Source organism: Epinephelus lanceolatus, chromosome 8, assembly GCF_041903045.1.
Source record: "Epinephelus lanceolatus isolate andai-2023 chromosome 8, ASM4190304v1, whole genome shotgun sequence".
NCBI classification, from domain to species: domain Eukaryota; kingdom Metazoa; phylum Chordata; class Actinopteri; order Perciformes; family Serranidae; genus Epinephelus; species Epinephelus lanceolatus.
In genome coordinates, this window is record NC_135741.1 from 14482000 (window position 1) to 14504914 (window position 22915).

The following is a 22915-nucleotide window of genomic DNA, read 5'->3' on the forward strand; positions in this document are numbered from 1 at the left end:
CTGGAGTCAAACCCGGGCTCCTGCGGCAACAGCCTTGTACATGGGGCGCCTGCTCTATCCACTAAGGCCCTATTTAGACGACAAAGACACCCCATATAAGATTAGATTTAACTGACAGATACAGCTGAAACACTTAATCATAGATTCCTGTTGTGATACTGATAAGGGATTCACCAAGTGAATGTCACATTGAAGCACAGATGTTTGAGATGCAGATCATTAAATATCCACAGAGCTAATAGTAGATAATTAATGACTGTTATTATTTTTACTATCATCAGCATTTTTTGCCATCATCATCATGACCATCCTTGTAATTATTGATAATAATAGTAAGATGTCTTTCTAGTAGTAGTTCTTCTACAGCAAATCTTTGGAAAGCAACATAATTAACGAAACATAAAGTTGCAGAAAAAAGAAAATATAACATAAATGAAATATCAGTATCAGCTTCAGAGTGTATGATTTAGGGAGATACATTTTTAGAAACAGAATACAAGCATATTTTATTGAGTGTATAATCACCTGAAAATACGAATCATGTTGCATTGCTATGTTTCTACGGTAGAAGAGAACAAAAAAACACTGGCTCTAGATAGGACCATCCAGGTTTTTGTGTTAGCCACTGTAGTTAGCAGCCTCTCTGTAACGACAGAGAGGCTGCTAACTACACTTGGTTCACACTTGGCACAGGGCAGAAGTTTCAGCTGCTTGCAATCTGCAATCCACACCACTAGATGCCGCTAAATCCTACAAACCACTCCTTTAAATACACTTGTTTGCTGACATATGTCCACTTGTCCAAGGCCAGTTGATGCTAAATGCTGCAATGTTTGGAGAGTAAAATTTGTTTAGTGATATTTGAGCTCTTCCTAGCAATTTCAACCACAATTCTACGTTCAAATTTGGACCACGATTATCACTACAGTATTTTATGTTTACACTGTCCACAGTGACATTATTCATCTATTAATAATAATAATAATAATAATAATAATACATTTTATTTATAGAGCACTTTTCATAGCACTCAAAGACACTTTACATTAGTTATAAACGATCATAAAATTGAAATTCACAAAAATACATCCAACATTATTAACACATTAAAAGCTCTTTTGAAACGTTTTGACAAGTGATTTGAACCGGAAAGGTTGATGCAATCACTCCACAAACACGTGTTTGGGGAGAAAGTCCCAGAGGGAGGGGGCGGCTATGGAGAAAGCTCTGTCACCCCAGGTCTGTTGCTTTTTTCTTTTAATTTGAAACGTAATACACTGCAAGTTATTTAGGATGAAAAAGCTGAATACCCAATGATCAGAGAGTAGACTTTAAGTGCTAAAAGCAATATAACCTAAGTATGAACGTGATTTTTCCACCTAATAATCAGCTGCATTTGAAAGTTATACCTACACCAAACAGTGGAGTGGTTTCAGTAGTTGCTAGTTACAGTATTGACCCCACCGTCTGAACCAACATGCTGTCTGTGTCACAGCCCCGCCCCCCGAGCCTTCACTTGACCCAGTCTGCAAGACAGCAGCTGCTTTTAAAGCTCTGAGGACCAAGGGGTATTGGTCACAAATATCTCTCTAGATCAGCTACTGGGGGGGGAAAAAATAAACTCTTGTGAATTATTAAAGATTAAGCCCTACTTATCACAATGCACTGCCTGAAAAGTCTGAGGACAGCTAACCCGGGAATCTTGCAGCTATTTAAAAATGCAGGGATCTCCGCCAGAGTTGGAGCTGAAAACATTGTTTGGTCGAGGACGCAGCAACCTGTTCATCTCCCCTGCTGGGCTGCAGCATCACCGCACACCCACAGAGCCTTTCACGAACAGAAGCCCCCTGATGTGGACCAAGAGCACCCCAAGTAGGTCACAGTAGGGTGTCTATGAACGAATAAATCACCATTAATTAGCCAAAATATTTTTCATAAATTTACAACAATGAAATTCCTGAGAGATGTCAGATGTAATTAACTGTGTGGTTGTAACATTTCATGCTACTATAACTAGCAACTCCTACCATATCATAAAACTTAACACCTACTTAACGTTAACAATAACAAGAATAATGGTGGTCAGTAACCACACTAAAATCTGTTTTAAGCATAGAAACAGATGGAAACGGCGGCTCTGACTATCCTATTATGTTGACTGGCTGTTCAACTTTATGTTTTAAGCCTAAAACATCTCTTAAGTTCAGCATTCACTATCATTTTTAACTTTTTGTGTTAAATATTTGATGGCAACAGCTCTTACCAGTAACGTTATTCACTTTATTGCGAGGCGTTTTAAGAGCAATCCCACCGTCATATTTGTCCGTTAACGTTAGCCAAACATAAAGCTAGCAGACGACGTTGGCTAACCACAGAGACGGAAACAGCTAGCCCGTTCTGTTCAAAAGTAATAAATAAATGAAATGAAAAACAACGCCCAGTACTTGTTTTTTTAATTAATAAACAAACTAAAGTGTAAAACAAGTTGCGGTTTTAAAGCGTATATGTATTAGTTTTAAAGAGTTAGCGCATTGGTTAGCATATGCGGTTTAATATCATTCCGCTGGTTGCCTAGCAACCACAGACTAACGACATGGCGCCAGGAAGTTAACGTTACTGCGTTCAGCCAGTCCGGTCCCAGAAGTGCTCCCAGGTAAATCCACAAAATGTCTTCTTTTTTTTTACATACCTTTTTGTAAAGGTTAAACAAACGAGATATACTTTAATGTTTTAATCGGTGAGCAGTAGAGGTGCTGGTAGGTGTTTTTTTTTTCATCCTTGGGTAGAGGAAGGCTTACTTTTCCCCCTACTTCCTGCCTTTATGCTAAGCTAACTATATTTTGTCTCTAGCTATTATTACATAACATTAGTTACTTATGTTAAAGGGATATTTCTGATTTTTCAAGTGGGGTTGTATGAGGTACTTATCCATAGTTGGTTGATTACCTACAGTAGATGGTGGTCGGTATGCCCCCAGTTTGAAGAAACAGGCAGAAATTCCACAATGGAAGCTAAGTAATTCACTACTGTGGATTGGATCAACGATAAAATGTATTTTAGCCACCAAAAACAATCAATATCACTTTTAGTTTACGCTACATTAGGAGTATTTTCACTGCTTTACCTTTGCATCAGACAGAAATTTCTGACTGAAAACTGAAGCCAATATATCACTCTCTTCAAAGCCAGACTCCATTGAGAAAAACAGTGATTTAACACAAGAGCTGCTGGTCTACCGCTGCCTCAATAGTTATTTTGTTTGTGTAATTGTGTGACTTTGGCATTTAAATGGGCTATTTCTGATTAACCAAAGTGACACAATAACACTAACTAACTAACCGAGTGAGGCAGCGGTGGACCAGCAGCTCCTGTTTTCAATGAGTCAAAATTGTTGCTTTTGTCAATGGAGTCTAGACTAGACTTATGCAACTGAAGCCATTAATGACTTCCCTGTTGGAACGAGCTGTCTGACAGAAAGGTAAAGCGGTTAAAATACTCTCAATATAACGTACACTTGAACTGTTATTGATTGTTTTAGGTGGGATTTTTTTAGGTGTCTAAAATATGTTTTGTTGCTGACCCCTCCAAAGCAGTAAAGTGCGCAGCTTCCTTGCTGGACTCCAGTCTTTCCTTTCCAAATTAGGGGCATGCCGAATGACATCTACTATAAATAATACACTAACTAAACATAAGTATCTCATACAACCCCACTTAAAAAAAACTGAATTATCGCTTTAACTCACTGATAAGAGAGTGGTATCAATTTTGTCCTTTAGTTACTCTTGGTAAGAAAGCAAATAAGCAGTGTCTCCCACAAAACGACATTTTTTAAATTGAATTATTCATAGATTTTATGATTGGCATGGAGTATATGAGTTACAAGTACACAATTAGGGTTTGGGTAAAAAAAAATGTGTTTATCATTTTTTAAATTGGCAAGGTGAATAATATTTCAAAGTACATGTGTATTTTAGGTATGCTAGACCCAAAGGCGCCTGAGAAAACATACTGTATATTTCATATACATACAGTCATGGTATAGAGGTCATGGCCCCTCTAAAACACACTTTGTGTGAAGAACTAGGTCAATAGCTGGATGTTTGCCAGTATTTTCACTCCAGGCCATGTTGTCAACACAAGCATTGGCACACCAGTCATGGTTTTCACTTGATACATTGGAGCCAGTCCAAAATCAAAGATTACAACATACATGTTATGTGTGCTGTTTGTTTTGGCAGAAGTAGGTTGATGTCCAGCATGGAGGACCTACTTTTCTACACCATCACTGAAGGCAAGGAGATGATCCCCCTGTCTCAGTTCATCTCTGTGAGTCAACAACACAGTCACACTCTCTGTCACGCCATGGACTCTTTTGACTTTCCATGACGTGTATGGATGTACATACAAACACACTCTGCCCTACAGCAGTATTGTATTTCCATAAAACACCTATGGCTTATGTTAAAGCAGCCTTGGGGAGTATATAGAAGCCCGCGACAGGATTCCAGAGTGTCTCCAGCTGAACACGGGGTCAAGTTTAAAAGGTGTTTAAAGACTGTCTTACGTAATAGGACTAAATATAGTAGGTGTGACTCCGAGGGAATCAGCACCAGAGGAACATGCATTTTTAACATTGAAGTTTAATTACTTTGGGGCTTTAATTACAGTATCTTAATTTTGAGATTGTACCACCAGATGTGATGGCAACCAGATTAAAGGCATTTAATTTTAACTACAGAGCTTACAGAGTGACTATGGTAGACTGTAAGGCACAGACCTCCTTATACATTGGCACCCCACACACACATATTACTGAAAAGATGTTGAGCTTTTCTGAATCTGTGCCACAGTTCATCTTTTTAAAGTCTTGCAAGGGGCACGTTCTGTACCTTACATACTCAGAAGGTGACCAGGACATATACTGTGTGGTGTTTTTGTCTTGAAATTAATCTCACTCTCATTTAGCTTCACGTGGTGCAACCTTTTACACAGTCACGTTAAAAGATAGGCAGACATGGACATCTGCTGAGCTCAGTGTCTATGGCAACTCAGTAATTTTAAAAACGAGCACACATTCAGGAGAAGAGACATGTGTCAACACAGGAGGCTTGTTGTCGTGCCACGGATGATTGGCTGTGTTTGTAGAGGTGACCGGGTTAGAGCATAGATGGTGAAGGTGTTAGTGTCCTTCCGTGTAGATAACTGCAAAACATTCTTCCTAACAAGTCATATTAGGGTCATAGTCAGCCTTCAAGAATATTTCTTGTTAAGAAAGAAATAATTGTTTTTAAAGCCAGAGTTAGTTAGTTAAATCCAGTTTCTGTTGTAGAAATGGCAGCGTAAGATGGGAAATCACTGTAATAGTATCAAGGAAATGACACTGAATTTTATAAAGATGTGGAAAGTAGCTGATTTACATTTAAATAGCTGAAACTGTTGTCGACTGATTAAGATGCCTGGTTAAGATGGAGATACCTGGCAGTGATCTGTTTGGCAAATCCATCAAAAACATTCAAATTTTATGGATTGGACTCAATGATGAATGGATTAGATATTGGTGGTCAAAGGTCAAGGTCACTGTGACTTTACATCTGTCTCATTCTCATGAACATGTCTTGAGGGAATTTCTTCAAATTTGACATAAACGTCCACTTGGACTCAGTGATGAACTGATTAGAATTTGGTGGTTGAAAGGTCAAATGTCAAGGTCACTGTGACCTTACAAAACCTTGACACTAATCATCGTGTCCACCTTGAAACTGTGTTGATTGTTTAGATCTTCTTGGCTGCCGGGTTGAAAATGTGTTTGAAGCATCCATGTTTTCACAAACATTGACGTAAACTATAACTGCAGCTTGACTGGTGCGTGGAGGCATACATTGATATATTCTATAGTGCCCTTGACAATGTAACTGATTGTTCAGTACTGTTTATTAATCAATGAATTGTTTGATCTCTAAGACACCAGAACATAGTAAAGAAGAAAGTCCATCACACCCTCCAGAAGCTCAGGTTTGATTGTTTAAATTACTTGTTCAATCTGACCAGCAGTCCAAAATACCTGGTTTACTATCATAGAAGACTAAGAAAACCAGCAAATATTCGCATTTGCCGCTCAGCTAGATACAATGTATTTATATCATGTTTATTTTTAAAATGACTTGAATCAAATAATCAACATTGTGTCAACTCTACACGACCATGTGTATTTAATAACAGTTTTATTCATTATATACAGATTCAGGCATACATGGTACATCATTATTTCATTAGTTAAGATATCATGTAATAAACAATATGTCAGTGTGGTTAAACTAATTTTAGTTTATGAGTGAATTTGATATCAAGTGGGTTGGACCAGTAAAACCATTGCATAATAACCCATAAGTAACAACACCTCCAAATGTTTCTCTTTCTTTCAGTGTAAAGAAGTAGAAAAACACGAAGAAAATGTTCATTCATTTACTAAATGGATGATGAACAGCATGACGTGTCCTAAGAAGAATATATACAATTCCAACAATATGTCTCAGTTTTCCACATTCAGTCATTCTGCTACTCACTGTCATTACATGTGCATTTTTACATACATTTCCACCCCTGTGTATTAATTCTACCATCACCACACCAAATTAAAGTGGAAGCTGTTGAGGAAGCAGGTTAAGCTGTCTGCTGCGTTCCAAACCATTTACAAATCTAAAGTTTTTGGCAGTGTCTGATACAGATTCTTTTGTACTTAGGTGGCAGATTGACAATGTTTTGCACAATGTTTAATGACCACGATAAGTTGTTGTTGTAGTTTTTTCAGATAACTGTATTGTGTTCAGGGTGGAAAAGTCTCTAAAGTAGCTCTTTGCATAAAGTAGGCACCTCAGTCTTAATGTACTCCTGAAACCTGGCACCACTTGGCCTTTGCAAGTGCATTATTACTAGGCGTGCAAAGTCATTCAGTGAGCCAGGTTGGACCCTTTTGCGGCCTGCTTCTGGCCCACAGACATACACCCCTGCACTATATCTTGTTAATTGAGCTATTTTTCACAAGGCCTATCTGTGTCTGTTGTGTGTTGTTATTCAAAAACTCCACAGACTTGAACACAAAACCCTCTCATACATTCAGTCGAAGGATAAAACTTGACGAGGGAAGCCCCATCTTTAGCATTTCCTGCCCTGAAGCAAAGAATCACTCACAGACATTCAACAACAGCAACAGTGGGCTTGTAGCCATGTGCTTTTTGGTCCGTTTGCTTACAGTTACCAGATGAGATGACTCTGGGGCCTCGTAGGTCGGATCAGTCATGCACATGGTGTCCCCAAAATAGACGCACATGCATCACACAGTGACTGTTAGCTTGATGTGTGATTTACTAGAAGGATTCCAGTGAGCCAGTCTACGCCTGTATTTCCTCCCAAATCCCATGTGGGCACCCCTGAGCCTTTTAAGTCCCCTAATTATATCCATCTACTTGTTTAATACCCTGCTAACTGAAAATACATAAACACTACTGTGCATGATGATCCAAAATGTTTATGAATAATGTCTCATCTATGACTTGCACTTTTTCCGTCTTAAAAACCTGCTTTATCTACCTCCTCTCCAGGCTTTGAGAAAAACTGGTTTGTTAACATCTGACCCTCGGCTGCGTGACTGTGTCCGTCAGATGCGACAATCCTCACGTGACTCTGTAGGGCCTGTCATGATGGACAAGAAGCTCTTCAGAAGGTGAGAAAAGCTTTGTGTATTTATGGAGACATAGTTATGCACAGAGGGGGAGTATTCAACTTTCACCTGCAAGAGAAAAGTAGAAAGAACACCCTCTATAATTACATATATATGTATATGAACACTTGATTCCTATCACTGCTGCACAACCACTTTTACCTCCGCTGAGGAGGTTATGTTTTCGCCAACATTGGTCTGTTTGTCTGTTTGTCTGCAAAATAACTCAAAAAGTTCTGAACAGATTGTGATGAAATTTTCAGGAAAGGTTGATAATGGGACAAGGAACAGATGATAAATGGTGATCGGTTGAAGCGAAGTGGATAAAATCCAAGCTGCTTGGCGGAGGTCTGCGCTCTCCGAGTGCTTTTCTAATTTGGTTTTTATTCTAATGTTTTTCATACATTTCTTCTCAATTGGAAATTGCATATTCAAATTAGTTTGTGAAACCAACAGATCTGCAGAAAAGGCAAAGGAAAAAGGATGATGCAAGTTGTAAGGTTAGGTGAGGTTAGGGGTTATTCACACTTTTTTGTGGACATGCAAAGGAGTAACAGGAGGAGTAAACTGTGGTCAGCGCTATTTGAGTCCAAGAGACTGACAGAGACAGGCTTTTTACGGCCGACAGCTGCTGCTAACCAAATTCACATGCACACATGGCAGTCAAAGCAGTGGACAGTGCAGAAAGACATAGGGGTCTCAGGGGCTCTTAATAAAAGGGCATCATTCTGGTTGAGTTCCAGTCTACACTGTGGCAATTACATGAGTGCACTCTACAGATCAGAGCAGTATCATTTGTAAGTGTAATTCACTCAATCTCCTCCTTTGGTCTGGAACAGCAGAGGGTTACGCAGTCTGGTAGTCTTCATCAAATTTAATTGGCCATGTCCGTCTTTTTTGCTTGCTTTCTTTGATTTGCGAGGCTATCCTTTCCTGAAGAACACTTGAGAGCTTACCATAAATATGCTACTAGAAATAGAGAGCGCTATCTCCTCTTTTTTTTTTTTTAGGAAATGACCCATATGAATAATGCAGGCACTCTCCACTCTCTTCTCCTGGTGTCTCAAAACCTCACGCTAGCATCGCCTTGGATTAGTGAGGGCTGCAGGCCAGATATTTTAGTTCAGACCAGCTGTGACAGAATGCACAGACCTTTCCTTGAGAGCATACAACACTGCTGACCAATCATAGTAGTGAAAATCTATAATAACTATCAGGATCTGCTGATATGGGCAGGCGTGTTTGTTAGTTGACTGTCGTTGACTGTCGCTTTGACTCCAGTGTGATGAAAACAAAATGATGAAAGCCCAGTGAGGAGCTGAGCATGTCAATTATATTGACTGGATCTTCAGTTATACAAACACTTTTTAGGCGGAACTGCTCTCAGTGATTGAGGCTGTGGTGTTTGAGTCAGAGAAGCAAAACTTTGTCTGGTGTTCTTGCTAATTGTAAAAAATGCTATCGGACCATATAACTGTAACTCATAATAACTGTTACCTCACTTTCAGAGGTCAACTTGACATTTCGCTAAGCCCCGCCCCTTTGTGATTGTCCAAGCTAAATAAGCAGAAGCCCACACTGTAACTAACTGCACTCCCTGAAGAAATATTATCATATTGTTGGAAAAATGAAAGAGTGATTCCAGAGAGAAGCAGACAGAGGGGTCTACAGTCAGTGTTTGAAGGATATATCCAGGATGTCAAACTGACTCAGCAGCAACAACAGGTTAAAAAGACAAAGATAGTTAGAAGCTAAAGCCGAACTATAGGCTACAGATCACAGTGTAAAAGTGAACCACCACATCACTGCTGATCGCCACACAAGACAATGAATATAAAGGGAAACTTTGCTGAAATTGAACCAGCTGTGTGGCATCACTGTGTGTGCAGATGAACGGTGTTTGGCTTCGCCCCCGTGGAACTACCAGTACACAGACCTCTGCTAACGGACAGGCAGGGATCTCTGGGGGAAGTCAAATAAAGTGCGATGACACACAGCTGGTTGAATATTAGCAAAGTTTCCCTGCTTCCCTTCACTGGTTCCTGTACAGAAGGGTTGGTCTTTTTTTCACTGTTATAATCATTAAAAAGCAAAAGCAGCATGTGTATACATTCAGTAGGCTATATCTTCAGTAGCTAGCTAGCTAACCCTACACTTTTCAGGGTCTGATTTTGGTTTTGGAACAGGGAAGAAACATCTTTTTCCAGCCTCTCCAGGTAACGAGTATCATCAATACACGACGTGCCTCAGGCACAACATTTAGCTCCAAATCCACAAAACCAGCCTGAAAATGAAGGAAATCTGAAACGATTGCATCAGAGTCAATGACCCTGGTCTGATCCAGCCTGAAGCTACATTTTGATTGGCCAGTCTGCGTCCAGGGGCAGGACTTAGCGAAGGGTCAATCAGCCATACTAGCCTGTAGTCATCTAGTTAATATGCACAGCACTCTGAATGCTATGGTCATTTCATTAATTAATAAATGCAGAAGTCATTACCATTTATGTGAGTAAATTATTATAGGATTATGTCCTTCTCTGGTTTCTTGTTCTTAAAGGCATACTATGCAGGATTTTCCTTAAAAACAATGTATAGACTCACACACAGTTTCTCGTTGCTGTGGCGGATACCAGCACATCAGTTGGCTGAACAAAGATGATGTGTTGAATAAAATCATATGGCTATAAACTGCTTTTGTTGTTGAAAGAAGTCATCTCAAGATAATGTTATATGTGGCAATACTCCCAAACAGAGGCAGAGGCGTCTTACTTTTTTCACTAGCCCTGTAATGTTATCTCCACCACTCACTGTTACCAGCCTCCTTAGCTTCAGTTGCCTGTTCCACCAGTACAGACTGACCTCATGCTGTGCACTACATCACCTCAATGCAGCATCTCCATATCAGTTTATTCATAATAATAATATTAAACTTTATTTCTGTAGTGCTTTTCTAAACCAGAGTTTCAAAGTGCTTCACAATACAATATCCTACAATATGAGAAAACGAAGAGGTAGATTCTGTGTCTGTATTTGTGACGATATTGAAAATCATACCTTCAGGATTTGTAAACCGCATACCTTGATACCATCCAAGCCTACTGCCTAGTAGCCTATGAACTGTGGTTGTTTGGCTTATTTTAGTTTACCAAAATCAATAAAAAGAGACATCTGTCTCAGAGATGTCTGTCTCGCCAGTGATACAATGGAAGTGAGTGAAATTTCTCATGAAATTACTTTCAGAATTTCAACAGCATGATGTGTTTCCTCAAACAGTGTAACTGTTTCTATGGACAATCCACAAGACACACAAAGTAACCAGGGACAAAGACACTGAGAGGCACTTTGTAAATGAACTGAGCACCAAAAACAAAATTGAATTCACTTCAACTTATTGTTATGTGTATGTGTTTCGGTCTGGGGTGTTTTTGTAATTGCAGGATCTGTATTTGAAATTCTTTGTAATTCTCCTCATGACGTCTGTTCAATAATGTGTCCTAGTACAGATGTGTGGGCAACAACATCATGCTGCTGACTAAGGCTTTCAGAAAAAAGTTCATCATCCCGAACTTTGAAGAGTTCACCATGCACGTTGACAGGATGTATGAGGCTGCACAACAGCAGGAGGCAGGACAAGTGAGTACTGTGATAAACTAGAGCTGCAGAGAGTAAGCGATTAATCCATTAAGTGGCAGCTATAAAATTAATCGGCACACATTTTAACTATCATTTTATTGGTTTAAGTATTTTTTCATAAAAGACGTCAAAGTTCTCTGATTTAAGCTTCTTAAATGTGACTTTTTTCAGGGTTCTTTACTCCTCTATGACATTAAACAGAATATTTTGGGTTGTGGACAAAAGAAGAAATTTCAGGACGTCATCTTGGGCTTTGGGAAACACTGATTGGCTTTTTTTCAACACTTCCTGACATTTTATAGACCAACAACTAATTGGTTATTTGAGAAAATAATTGACAGATTAATCGACAGCGAGGATAAGTGTTACTTGCAGCCCTGTGATAAACTAATCCACATACTAATCCATTGTGTGCTCATTCGTTACAGTAACTGTCATGTGTGTCTTCATGCAGGTAGCTGATTACATTCCTCAGCTGGCTAAGTTCAGCCCTGATCTCTGGGGTGTATCTCTGTGCACAATCGACGGACAGAGGTACGGTGACATCATCACTTCATCATGTTTCCATTCTGAAAACCTCCACTGTGTGTACTCCCTCACTAACACTCCTCCATTTTTGTTTTGTCTCCATGCTTCTCCATCACATCATCATGCCATGCAGACACTCTGTTGGTGACACCAAGGTTCCCTTTTGTCTGCAGTCGTGTGTGAAACCTCTGGAGTATGCCATCGCTGTGCACGAGTTCGGAGGTGACAACGTTCACCACTTTGTGGGCAAAGAGCCCAGTGGATTCAAGTTCAACAAGCTGTCACTCAATGAGGACGGTAAGTGGTGAGCGTTATTGAAACTTTCACTCCAGTTATCCTTTTTACATGAGAACAAACAGTAACAGTAATACTGAGTGTACATGTGATTAATCCTGGATTTGTAAAAAGTGAAACTCCACAAAACACACCTTCTCCCCCAGAATGTGATTGCGAAATTTTGGAAACAGAAATTTCAACAGTCTCTAGTTGTTGACAGAACAAAGATATTGCAAGAATTTACTGGAAAATAAGTTGTCCAGAAGGACTTTATTATTTAAACACATAACTTTGAAGCAATTTTCTATTACATTCCCTCTGAAGCAAACAGAACTGTACTTTATGTACTCAGTTTATTAGCTCATCAGTTACTGTGATGAAATATCCTCTCTGATCTCAGCACTTTATTTCTCGTGTTTAGGAGTAAATGAGTAATACATTCTCTCGTTTCTCATGCAGATAAACCACACAACCCGATGGTGAATGCCGGAGCTATCGTCATCAGTTCTTTAATTAAGGTAAAATCTGAAGGCTTGTCAGTAATGAACACACTGATATGACAGTAGATACAGAGGTTTTCATTTTAGACTACACACACAAAATATACTTACTAACAGTCATTTGTCATTAATTAGGATGTCAGGGTAAAAAACAAAGAGTGGAATCTCAGGAAGTATCTGTTTATGCCAAAAAAACTGTTTTGGAATTGAGACCTTATTAAATGTTAAATGTTAAATGTAGCTTTCTGCTGCAGCTTCTCACTACACAGATCAAATGTAGGCCAGTGGTTCCCGACAGTCTTCCTTAAGGGACCACTTTTCTATCATTGAGTAAACTGACAACCCCAAATTAAGAGGCATATTTAATGGATATTTCATATTAAATGAAATGCATAACTATAACAGTACAGAACAAATTCATCATAGCGTTAGTTCAGGCAGGACACAATGTCAAGCTCAGCTCACATCCCAGCTACATCAGCTGATCTCTGCCTACTGTTGCTGCTTCCCCTCCAAGCTGCTTTGCAACCCGCCTCCACCCCAGCTCCTCCTTTTGATGCTGTGTCTGACTTATCAATGTCATTTCTGTTTGTCATTGATGCTGCTCTGTTCCAGTCCTGGGGGGTCTTTGCTGCTGCTCTCCCTGCCTTAGGCTTTCCATGTAGGCACATGGAAGGGCAGGGGGGGTTTGCCTCTCTCCCTCAGGCTTTCGTCATTTGCACGTGGAAGGGCAGACAGGTGTGCTTTCTCTGCCTTATGGTTTTCCATGCAGGCACGTGGAAGGGCAGAGAGGTGTGTTCTCTTTCTTTCCACGTAGGCATGTGGAAGAGGCTTTCTGCGTAGGCCAGAGGAAAGGCAGAGGGGCCCCAGAAGAGAGCCATACCACCAAATATAATACTGCAAATGGAAATAAAGTTTTCTTTGACTAAAGTGTTCCTGACTGAACTGAAAAACTGTACAGTTAACCCAAATTCAATCAGGAGATACTCTTCTGAGATAAAAGAATATTTATTTACATGTGTACATAGGTATGGGAAATGTGAAAAGTCTTTGGCACCATTGTGATGTCATCTATTGCAGGAGGGTGGTAAAGACAGTAGATTAGGGAGCCCCCCCTGTGGAGTCTAGATGCTGGTGGTGGTAATGCTGGTGATGAGATGAAGAGGGAGCTGAGGATCTGGATGTGAAGAGGAGTGTGAGAGGAATTTTGATGAGCTCGTCCTGGGCTCAGGATCAGGTGACTGGAGGTTAACGGGGTGGAGGAGGGCGAGATGATTCCGCCTAAAATGACAGTCAACAGGAGCAGAGAGGAGGACAGATTTCAAATTTGGCAGCAGCAACATAAATGGCTGAAGGACACTGTGGCAAAGTTTGATTGGCTAACTGGGAGAGGGAACACCCATCGTCAGCTGATTGGTGGAAGTGATGGGAGTGGGATAGAGAGGGAATTGTGAGTGGATACAGCATAAAGACAGTCTTCCTGATTGATCTTACACTGAGCTTCATTAGTGAATGTGGCATCTGCAGAATGTTTTCGTAAAACGAGCGATTTGAATGAATTTTGATTAGATTATTTTCTGTGAATACTTCATTGGAGATGATTTGTTGGGACTTTTTATACAAATCTCTCTGTATTGTGTTTTTTTCTTTGTTTATTTGTTTTTTTTAACAATCATACATATTTAGTAAGCTTTAAAAAAAAAATCTATTTTCTTCTTGACACTGTTCTATTAGCTCATTGGTTGTTTTAACTGCGTAAGCTCTGTGAATATTGCTTGTGTTCAGGTCTTCATCTTGCCCGTATCCTGTGAGATTTTATGAGAAGTTTATATCTTGGATAATAAGCTAAACATTTAAAACAACAAGTTTGATTTTTCTTCAAAGATGTTAATAAAATGCTGAGATATAGGCTTACTATAAATAAATAGAATCAGCGATGTAGTCCTTCAAAAGTAATAGAAAAAAGAAACTAAATAGGATAATCAGATATGTTTCTGTGTTACACTAATAAAAGGACTACAATTGATGCTCTATAACTGTTTTTTAGCTACAACCTCAGTAGAAGCAAAAAAGTACAGGGACCCATTTCATCAAATTTGCAAAAAGAAAGCTGCAATCTGCAACATGAAACCACATTTCACTCATCAAAACAAAAGCTGCATTTGCGATTCATGCATGGGCATGTGGGTACCCTCCAGGACTCACAAATGTATTTGAAAAATGCTTTCAGAAATCATTGTGAAACATGGCACTGCCACTATTTGCGGTCTGTGTGAAAGAAGTGATTGTAAACTGCTTTTCTGCTGTGAAACATAAGCTTTCTGGTTCTGAAAATTAGATTATATATTAGATTATATATTATTTATACATTTATTATGGTCTTAAAGGCCTGAATGATTGAATCATTGGACTGAGTTCAGGCTCACAGAGTGAAACCTTTCTAAGCTGAAGCTATCGGTGATGTCGTACTGTCTAATCACTCATCTATTAGCTGGTCACTTGGCGCCCAGCAGCTGGACTCTGGCCATTAACATCCGACTGACCATCCGTCAGAGTTATCTGGGAGCTTTGTCCTTACTGTGAGAGTTGTGGGGGTGGAGTTTATCCATATATGGCTGTTTATTTTTCCTCCATGGAGTTTTCATAATGTTTCCAGCTGACTGAAGAGATACTCTGGACTTTTTATCATATGTGGGTCAGGTTCAGCAGCGAGGGAGGAACTGCGTGTGTGTGGGCCTGGCACCAGGGGCGTGTGTGTGCTCCTGGCCAATAACAGCCCCCGAAACAGAAGGTGTGTTAGCCACCCTCGCTTGTGTGTGTGTGTGTGTGTGTGTGGAGGGGAACAATATTGCTTGAGAATATTAAATTTGCATATAATTTATACGCATACTGAGGAGGTTCAATACGAAGAAGGTTGATAATTTTCTACACAGAATGGGGAAACTACAAAGCTGATAAAAGCTGTTTTTGATTTTCTGAAATATTCATGCCCCGGTGGGAACAGCTGTACCTGCAAAAGTTTAAATGTCACAAATTTATATGTTTTGTTCAAAAACTAGTTGTCAGAGCACCTGGAGAGTAACCACCTGCAAAGAAATAAAATCAACTCCTGTATTGGCAATGAGGTTTAGCCCCAGGTCACCCTTCAACTCTCAGTAATGTTTGATACCATCTTTAACCTTTAAAGGTAGAGCCATTAAATATGAATGTGACTACGGTCCCTATTTGGTAACTTTACAACTTGGTAATAATCCCTTACTGGTCTGTGAAATCCAAGCACAGCCATAAACAGCCCACGGGCCACCGTGTGCACATTGCCATGCACTGACAGGCACAAAACATCATGTACACTTTGGTGTCAAAGTATTCAAACACTGCCATCTATAGAGACTCACTGGCTGTTGGCATACTTAAAATTGGCACCAGGACGTGACTTTTGCCCCTCTCTGTTGACAGCCACATTCAAATAAGGCCGAAAGGTTCGACTATGTAAGTAAAAGTTTTTAATTTCCAGACTTTTTCTTGATGCCACACACTTGTTGGGTCTCCCAGCTGAACCATGGTGTTATTTCAGGTGATGGAGTTCCTGAAAAGTTTGGCTGGTACAGAGTTTGTGGGCTTTAGCAACGCAACGTGAGTACTGCGCTTCAAGGAATGCAACCTTATTGTCCTGCGTCACACGAAATGCAACTCTCTGATTACCTGTTATGTTCTTGCAGTTTCCAGTCCGAGAGGGAGACCGGTGATAGGAATTATGCGATTGGTTATTATCTCAAAGAGAAAAAAGTGAGTTATGGTGTATCTTATGTTTAAATACAATGACTTCAAGTGCTTGTTCCATGCTCAGGTTTTCAGAAAAAATAAATGTCCTGATTATATGCTGACTCTGATCTTAATCCCTGCAGTGCTTTCCAGAGAATGCAGATATGACAGCAGCTCTTGACTTCTACTTTCAGGTAAGACTCTTTGGCAGGGCTTCACCTACCAGGATTAATTTAATCTGTAATTAGTTGTAATCAGAGTTTAAAAAATGTCAATCTAGATTAAAGCTCTAATGCACAACTAAAATCTAATTTATGTTTAGTAAACCAGAGGTTTTTTTAAAAATGTAAACCCAAATTAAATAGAGTTAAATCAATATGGCGATACTCGCTTACCTAAATTAAATGAATAAGTAAATTCATTTGCATGCTGTCTAGACCTAGTAAGTAGGCTACTAACTCATGATGGCTCAGCAGGTTCTCCTCCTTTGAGAAGAAAACTTATCGAAGATAAACAAAATAATAAAAGAAGATGAAAGATAAGATAAAAAAATGGACAACAGCACAGTAAAGAAAAAAAGAGACTGCCCGACAGCAGCTGGCAGACAGTTTCATATTTTCTTTCTTTCCCTGTCATGTTTGACAGCAGGTCCAATCTTCCTGTTCAGTTCCATAATGGTTTCCTTGCTGAACCGATATCTTGAGAGAAATTTATCACAATCATAAAACTTCAGTATAGTCTGTCCTTTAACTGTCTTTGAGGAACTTGGTGAGTTTGCTCAGTCCATCTCAAAAAGGCAGTGATTTCAAAGGTTTAAAGTTTACACTGGATCACAAGTTTTAAGAGTTGGTGTTTAAAGAATAAGATACACTCTTTCTATAAAATATGGCAACCTTTTATTAATTAAATGGAAAATTTTCCATCCAATATGATTGAATGTCTACATGTTCTATTTTTTTGCCACACTAGTTTTATAAGAGACCATGCAATTGTGGACAAGACTACCCTATCTCTCAAACTCCGCGTCCTCCATATTTGTAGTGTAGTACTTGATTTTATTAGTTACATTTTTATTTGCATTGTTATGTGCCAATTTATTTTATTGTTAATTCATTTTTGAAACATCATAATCGTAATGTAAATCAGTGTCTGTGTACTGTCAATTTGTGACTGTGTGCTTTGTATATTTTGAAAAAATAAAATATAAAAAAAAAAAACTAAACTAATGTTTAAAGACAGGCTTAAATATAACTTACCTTAATTTATGATAGTTTTAAAGTTTGGTGCAACATGATTTAAATTTAAACTATGATCATATTTTGAAATTAATCCTTGCTTATGTAACCCACCTTTTGTCTTTCGCATTGTAGTATTCTGTGGATGAAACTGTCATGAAATAGTTCCATATTTTAGGACATAAGTAAAAAAAAAATTCTAATCGAGAATTAGATCAGAAGATGGGTACTGCTCTTTGTATGATCTGTGGGATAAATATGAAGCTGCAAGTGGGAGCTGGTTAGTTTAGTTTAGTGTAGCTTAAAGCATCTGCTGGTTGCAGGTCACAGTTACAACAGGACTCCATAAAGTCCATGCACCACCCTTTTTGATTTTACAGTTTGTTTTTTATACAGATATAGTGTTTATTTGCCAGGCTAGCTATTTCTCGTCTTTTTACTAAGAAGAAGAAGATATCTTTTATTAATGCCTGGGGGGGGGGGGGGAATTCAATTTTTCCCTTGGTTGTCATGTACACACAGGCCCAATATACACACACATGCACAAACAGGACCTATACATGCATTAAATGGAGGGAGGTCAGAGCAAGGGGGCTGCCCATGGACAGGTGCCCTAGCAGTTGGGGGTTCAGTGTTCAGCACCTTGGCAGGAGACTTACTGGAACCTCTCCAACTACCAGCCCACACTCCATATTTGGCCCAAATGGGGACTTGAGCTGGTGACCCTCCGCTTCCCAAGACAAGTCCCCATGGACTCAGCTACTGCCGCCCCCTAAGCCAAGCTAACCAGCTATAGATGTACGCATCTAACTCTGGGCAATGAAGCAAAACTATTCTAAACCGTTCTGTGTGCCTCCCCAGTTTACAAAGTTTTGATTTTTGTATTTCTCCATTCCAGCTGTGCTCCATTGAGGTGACCTGTGAGTCAGGAAGTGTCATGGCTGCCACACTGGCCAACGGGGGCATTTGTCCAATCACAGGCGAGCGTGTGCTGAGTGCTGAAGCCGTTCGTAACACCCTGAGCCTCATGCATTCTTGTGGCATGTATGACTTCTCTGGACAGTTTGCCTTCCATGTAAGCCGCCTGGAATTCAAGGATCTTTTTAATAGCATTGTGACTCTTGTAGCTCTGAGTGGTAGCATGTCGTGAGATTAACTGTGACCTTTTGTTTGCTCCTTTTTGTTCAGGTGGGCTTGCCTGCTAAATCTGGCGTTTCAGGTGCTGTTCTGCTGGTTGTACCCAACGTCATGGGCATGATGTGTTGGTCCCCACCTTTGGATCGGCTTGGAAACAGTGTTCGTGGCATTCACTTCTGTCAGGTATGCTGTAACCATCACAATTGCATAATTATGTCTTTATCCAATTTGTCAGTATATGCATGGTTTAAATATTTCATCTTAATCTTCTTCTGATCCACTAGGAGCTGGTGTCTCACTTCAACTTCCACAATTATGACAATCTGAGACACTTTACCAAGAAACATGACCCCAGGAGAAGATCAGATGAAGATCCAGTAAGTTCAGCCCCACAGCTGTCGAGGTTGTTATTCTCATTCAGGCTACAAGGCAACATAGATGCTTCTTGGAGTGAATGATTAAAATAAAGCAGAGAAAATGTATGTAAAATGTTTACAAAACAGTCCACACTCATATGATTTTTGCCCGTTGATTCATTAGAACAAGTCTGTGGTAAACCTGATGTTTGCAGCCTTCAGCGGTGACGTCTCCGCTCTGAGGAGGTAAGTAAAAACAGAAATGTCGCCTTTCATGTTTCATCACAAAGCGCAGACACCAGATGAATACACATCAGCTGGATGATGCAATCCTAAAGGAACAGTTTGACATTGATGCACAAATTCACTCACTTGCAGAGAGTTAGATGAGACGATCAATAACACTGTCTGTTATGTATGAGGCTGGAACCAGGAGCAGGTTAGCTTAGCCTAGAAGACTGAACACAGGGGAAACAGCTTTGTCTAAATGTAACAACTAAATCTATTATAATTTGTTTCTTTTTCCGAACAAATTAGATTTTTTAAGGCCTTTTCTCAGCGGTCTGAAAAGTGAAGCCAATGTAGAAGTGTCTTAAACCAGCATTCTCTCTAACAGCTCTAACAGCCGACAGGGGGTGACTTCACTGGTTGCAAAAAGAAGTCTGATTGAATACAAGTCTATAAGAAAATGAAATGTATTCTCATTTGATTTATGACCTCAGTAAACATTTCTCTAATGAATGTATGGTCCCAGTCGCTAGTTTCAGGTCTTATTCAATCCAGCGTGATGTTCATTTTTTGAATTATTGTCCCATTTAGAGAAGAATGGACCAGTGGTTCTTAACCAGGGGTCCGGGGACCCACAGGGGTCCTTGAGGGAGATCCAGGGAGTGGCCTGAAAATTGGGGAATAGTTTATTTTCAATATTTTTTTACTATAGAAGTGAGCCCAACTGAGTAAGAGTGAAGATTCTGATCCCAGGTTTTATGTCCTCCACAATTTATAGTAGTTACAGATTTATTCCTGCACATAACCCGGCCCCATAGAATCACAACTAGACGTTATACACTTGATTATATAAACAAGATATAACATGTTAATTATTAAGCTTTATAGGTGTTGGTAGGCAATTTTTGTTACCTCTGGACAGGGCCAGGCTAGCTGTTCTTTATGCTACGCATACCGTCCCAGCTATAGCTTTATATTTACCATACGGTTCTTCTTTATGTTCTTTATGCTACGCATACCGTCCCAGCTATAGCTTTATATTTACCATACAGACTTGAGAGATGGGAACTCTTGGCAAGAAAGCAATGAAGCTTATTCCCCACAATGTTTAAGTATTCTTTCATGAGTTCATTCACTGCCTTTTAAAACACGTCAGCTTTCATATTAACGAGCTCTTTACTCATGTCACTGTCGGGTGACTCAGCAGGGTTTCTGATAATTTGCCATCACTCGAGTCAACCTTTCCATGTGCGCTCCCTCTGTTCCTCTGTTATCCCTCCAGGTTTGCTCTTTCAGCTGTGAACATGGAGCAGAGAGACTACGACTCTCGCACGGCACTCCACATTGCTGCTGCAGAAGGTGACACTTCATTACCAGTTCATTCATTCTTCAACAGTGTCTTCTTTGAAATCAAGAATAAATTAAATATGGCATGGGGGTTGCTCCCTTTTGTCTTTCAGGTCATGTGGAAGCTATTGTCTTCCTAACTGAAGTATGTAAAGTGAATCCCTACATGAAAGACAGGTAGGGGTTTAAACATAAATTCATCTGATATTAGATTAGAAATAGTATAAACACATGTCCATCTCCGTATTACCAGCCCTAACAAACATCTCCATATTACATTGCTATCTATCAGATGGGGGAACACACCTCTAGATGACGCCATGCAGTTTGGCCATGATGTCGTTGTCTCAGTCCTGCAAGAGTACCAGCGTGTCTACTCTGAGAGCGAGGCACCATGTGACAGAGAGGAGCAGAAGACCCCACTAGACACGTTAAAGAGCATCATCTAAACCATAAGGCATCAGAGGGTTTGTAATGGAAATATATCTGTTTTATTATGAGAGGACTGAAAGGACACAGTCTGATGGAGAGACCTGATGAATAAATGTCTTTAATATGATAATAGAGGTTATATATTTAGACTGTTGAAAAACTTTGAAGTCCAGGATTAAAGGGACAGTTCACCCAAGGAAGTGTGCATCTACTCATGGATGTGACAACATGAGATGTAAACATCAATGGCGTCCTCCTCAGCTGAGCTGTAACGTTACCTAGCTCCGTGGTGCTAGGTGAGCTAGCAGTAGATGCACGCTTCCTTCTGCGTGGTGATACAGTTGCTGGGTGTAGTTCAGAAGAAAGAAAATAGTTCCTACATGAAAACTCTATACAACAAGGTTGTGATTTCTGGACAAAGACATTGCTGTTGACTTTTTTAAATGTATTTTTTGGCGCTTTGAGCACCACAAGCCAAGTGCCATCTAGTTTCATTGTATTTGAGAGGTAGACATCTCTACAGCCGATATCTCCAACACTCTGAAATTCACACCAAAATTATCTATATCAGGGATCAGCAACCTTTACAATCAAAAGAGCCATTTAAAAAAAAATTAAAAATCTGTCTGGAGCCACGAAACATATTTGTGCCTTGATAATGATGGCAACGCAGCCTGTTTAATCTAAATTAGCCTTTAAACATTCCTAATAGGTCTGAATGATTGTTCAAAATATGTTTTACAACAAAATAGCTACTCTGCAGTGGGTTAATTATGGTTATTTGGTACTTTAACTTGACAGCGTTTGTAGTTAAAACAAACAAATCTGTCCACTCACTATGAAATTTTCTATTTTCCTTTGGGACGTTTTCTTTTTTGGATTTGGAAACAATAGCTAGCCTCACTAAGGAGACTCAAGCTCAGTCATCGCTATTGAGATTGAGCAAATTCTAGGAAAAAGCGCCAGGCATAATTGATGAGATGTTAAAACATTTTTTATACAGTGTATAGGCCACTCATTAATACATCTGGAAAATGTAAGAATCACTTTATGGCTACAATAATCATGAATGAAAATTAAAATGTTAAGAAATAACTGTTATTCATTTCCATATATTCCATATATTCCATATAAATCCTGAGCTGCAGGTTGCCTACCCCTTGATCTAGACTGATAAATAGCACTACAGATAAGAGGAAAAGTATGTATATTTGATTTAGGGGTGAACTGTCCCTTTAGGTCCTTTATTTTGCAGGCTGGAGGAATCATTTAACAATGTAAAGTATCAACAAAGCCCGGTATAATCAGGCAATCTGCTGCTTGTGTGGAAAAAAATGACATTAATGTAAGCCATGATTTAGCTCATGTTGCAATATTGATGAACTGTTTTTGTGCTCTGCTTCTGATAGAAAATGCCACTGTGATGTAAATATCTAATATACTTTGCTTATTTATTGTTAATATATTGAAATATATTTTGCCTTATCAGTATGCTGTTTAATCAGGGGTTTTTATGCTCCCCTTGTAATAACTGTATAAATATTCCCAAAGCTGCTTCATTAATTATTCTCAGTCAGCGGGAGGTGATTCAGTTGCATTTGTGCCTGTAACTGTGGAAGGGCTGTTTGATTGTACTTTATATCAGTTCATTAAGGCTCATAGGCCAGTTTATTCACTGCTGATACCTTGTGTTAACATCGTGATTGTTTTATTATTGGAGGAATGTGAACTCTTTTCATTAGTCACTTGTAGAGATGGGAATTG

The 22915-nt window shown here is 39.4% G+C and overlaps 1 protein-coding gene across 1 annotated transcript; it reads left to right on the forward strand.

Moving 5' to 3' along the window:
* The first annotated feature begins 1514 nt into the window (after positions 1-1514).
* gls2a (glutaminase 2a (liver, mitochondrial)) lies at positions 1515-21772 on the forward strand. Its single transcript, XM_033628503.2, has 18 exons — positions 1515-1872; positions 4239-4326; positions 7599-7720; positions 11221-11350; positions 11805-11884; positions 12012-12175; positions 12614-12672; positions 16111-16143; positions 16229-16287; positions 16374-16440; positions 16560-16610; positions 18550-18726; positions 18840-18971; positions 19073-19165; positions 19329-19390; positions 20655-20731; positions 20833-20896; positions 21012-21772. The coding sequence occupies exons 1-18, from the start codon at positions 1661-1663 to the stop codon at positions 21166-21168; spliced, it is 1827 nt and encodes a 608-aa protein (XP_033484394.2). The 5' UTR covers positions 1515-1660; the 3' UTR covers positions 21169-21772.
* Positions 21773-22915: the final 1143 nt, after the last annotated feature.

Bases quoted from the DNA above. Each gene is read 5' to 3' on its own strand.
- gls2a (XM_033628503.2), top strand. From the start codon at position 1,661: ATGCACTGCCTGAAAAGTCTGAGGACAGCTAACCCGGGAATCTTGCAG. The intron at 16,288-16,373 runs GTGAGTACTGCG...ATGTTCTTGCAG, and splicing joins GTGGGCTTTAGCAACGCAAC to TTTCCAGTCCGAGAGGGAGA. The intron at 18,727-18,839 runs GTAAGCCGCCTG...CTTTTTGTTCAG, and splicing joins CTGGACAGTTTGCCTTCCAT to GTGGGCTTGCCTGCTAAATC.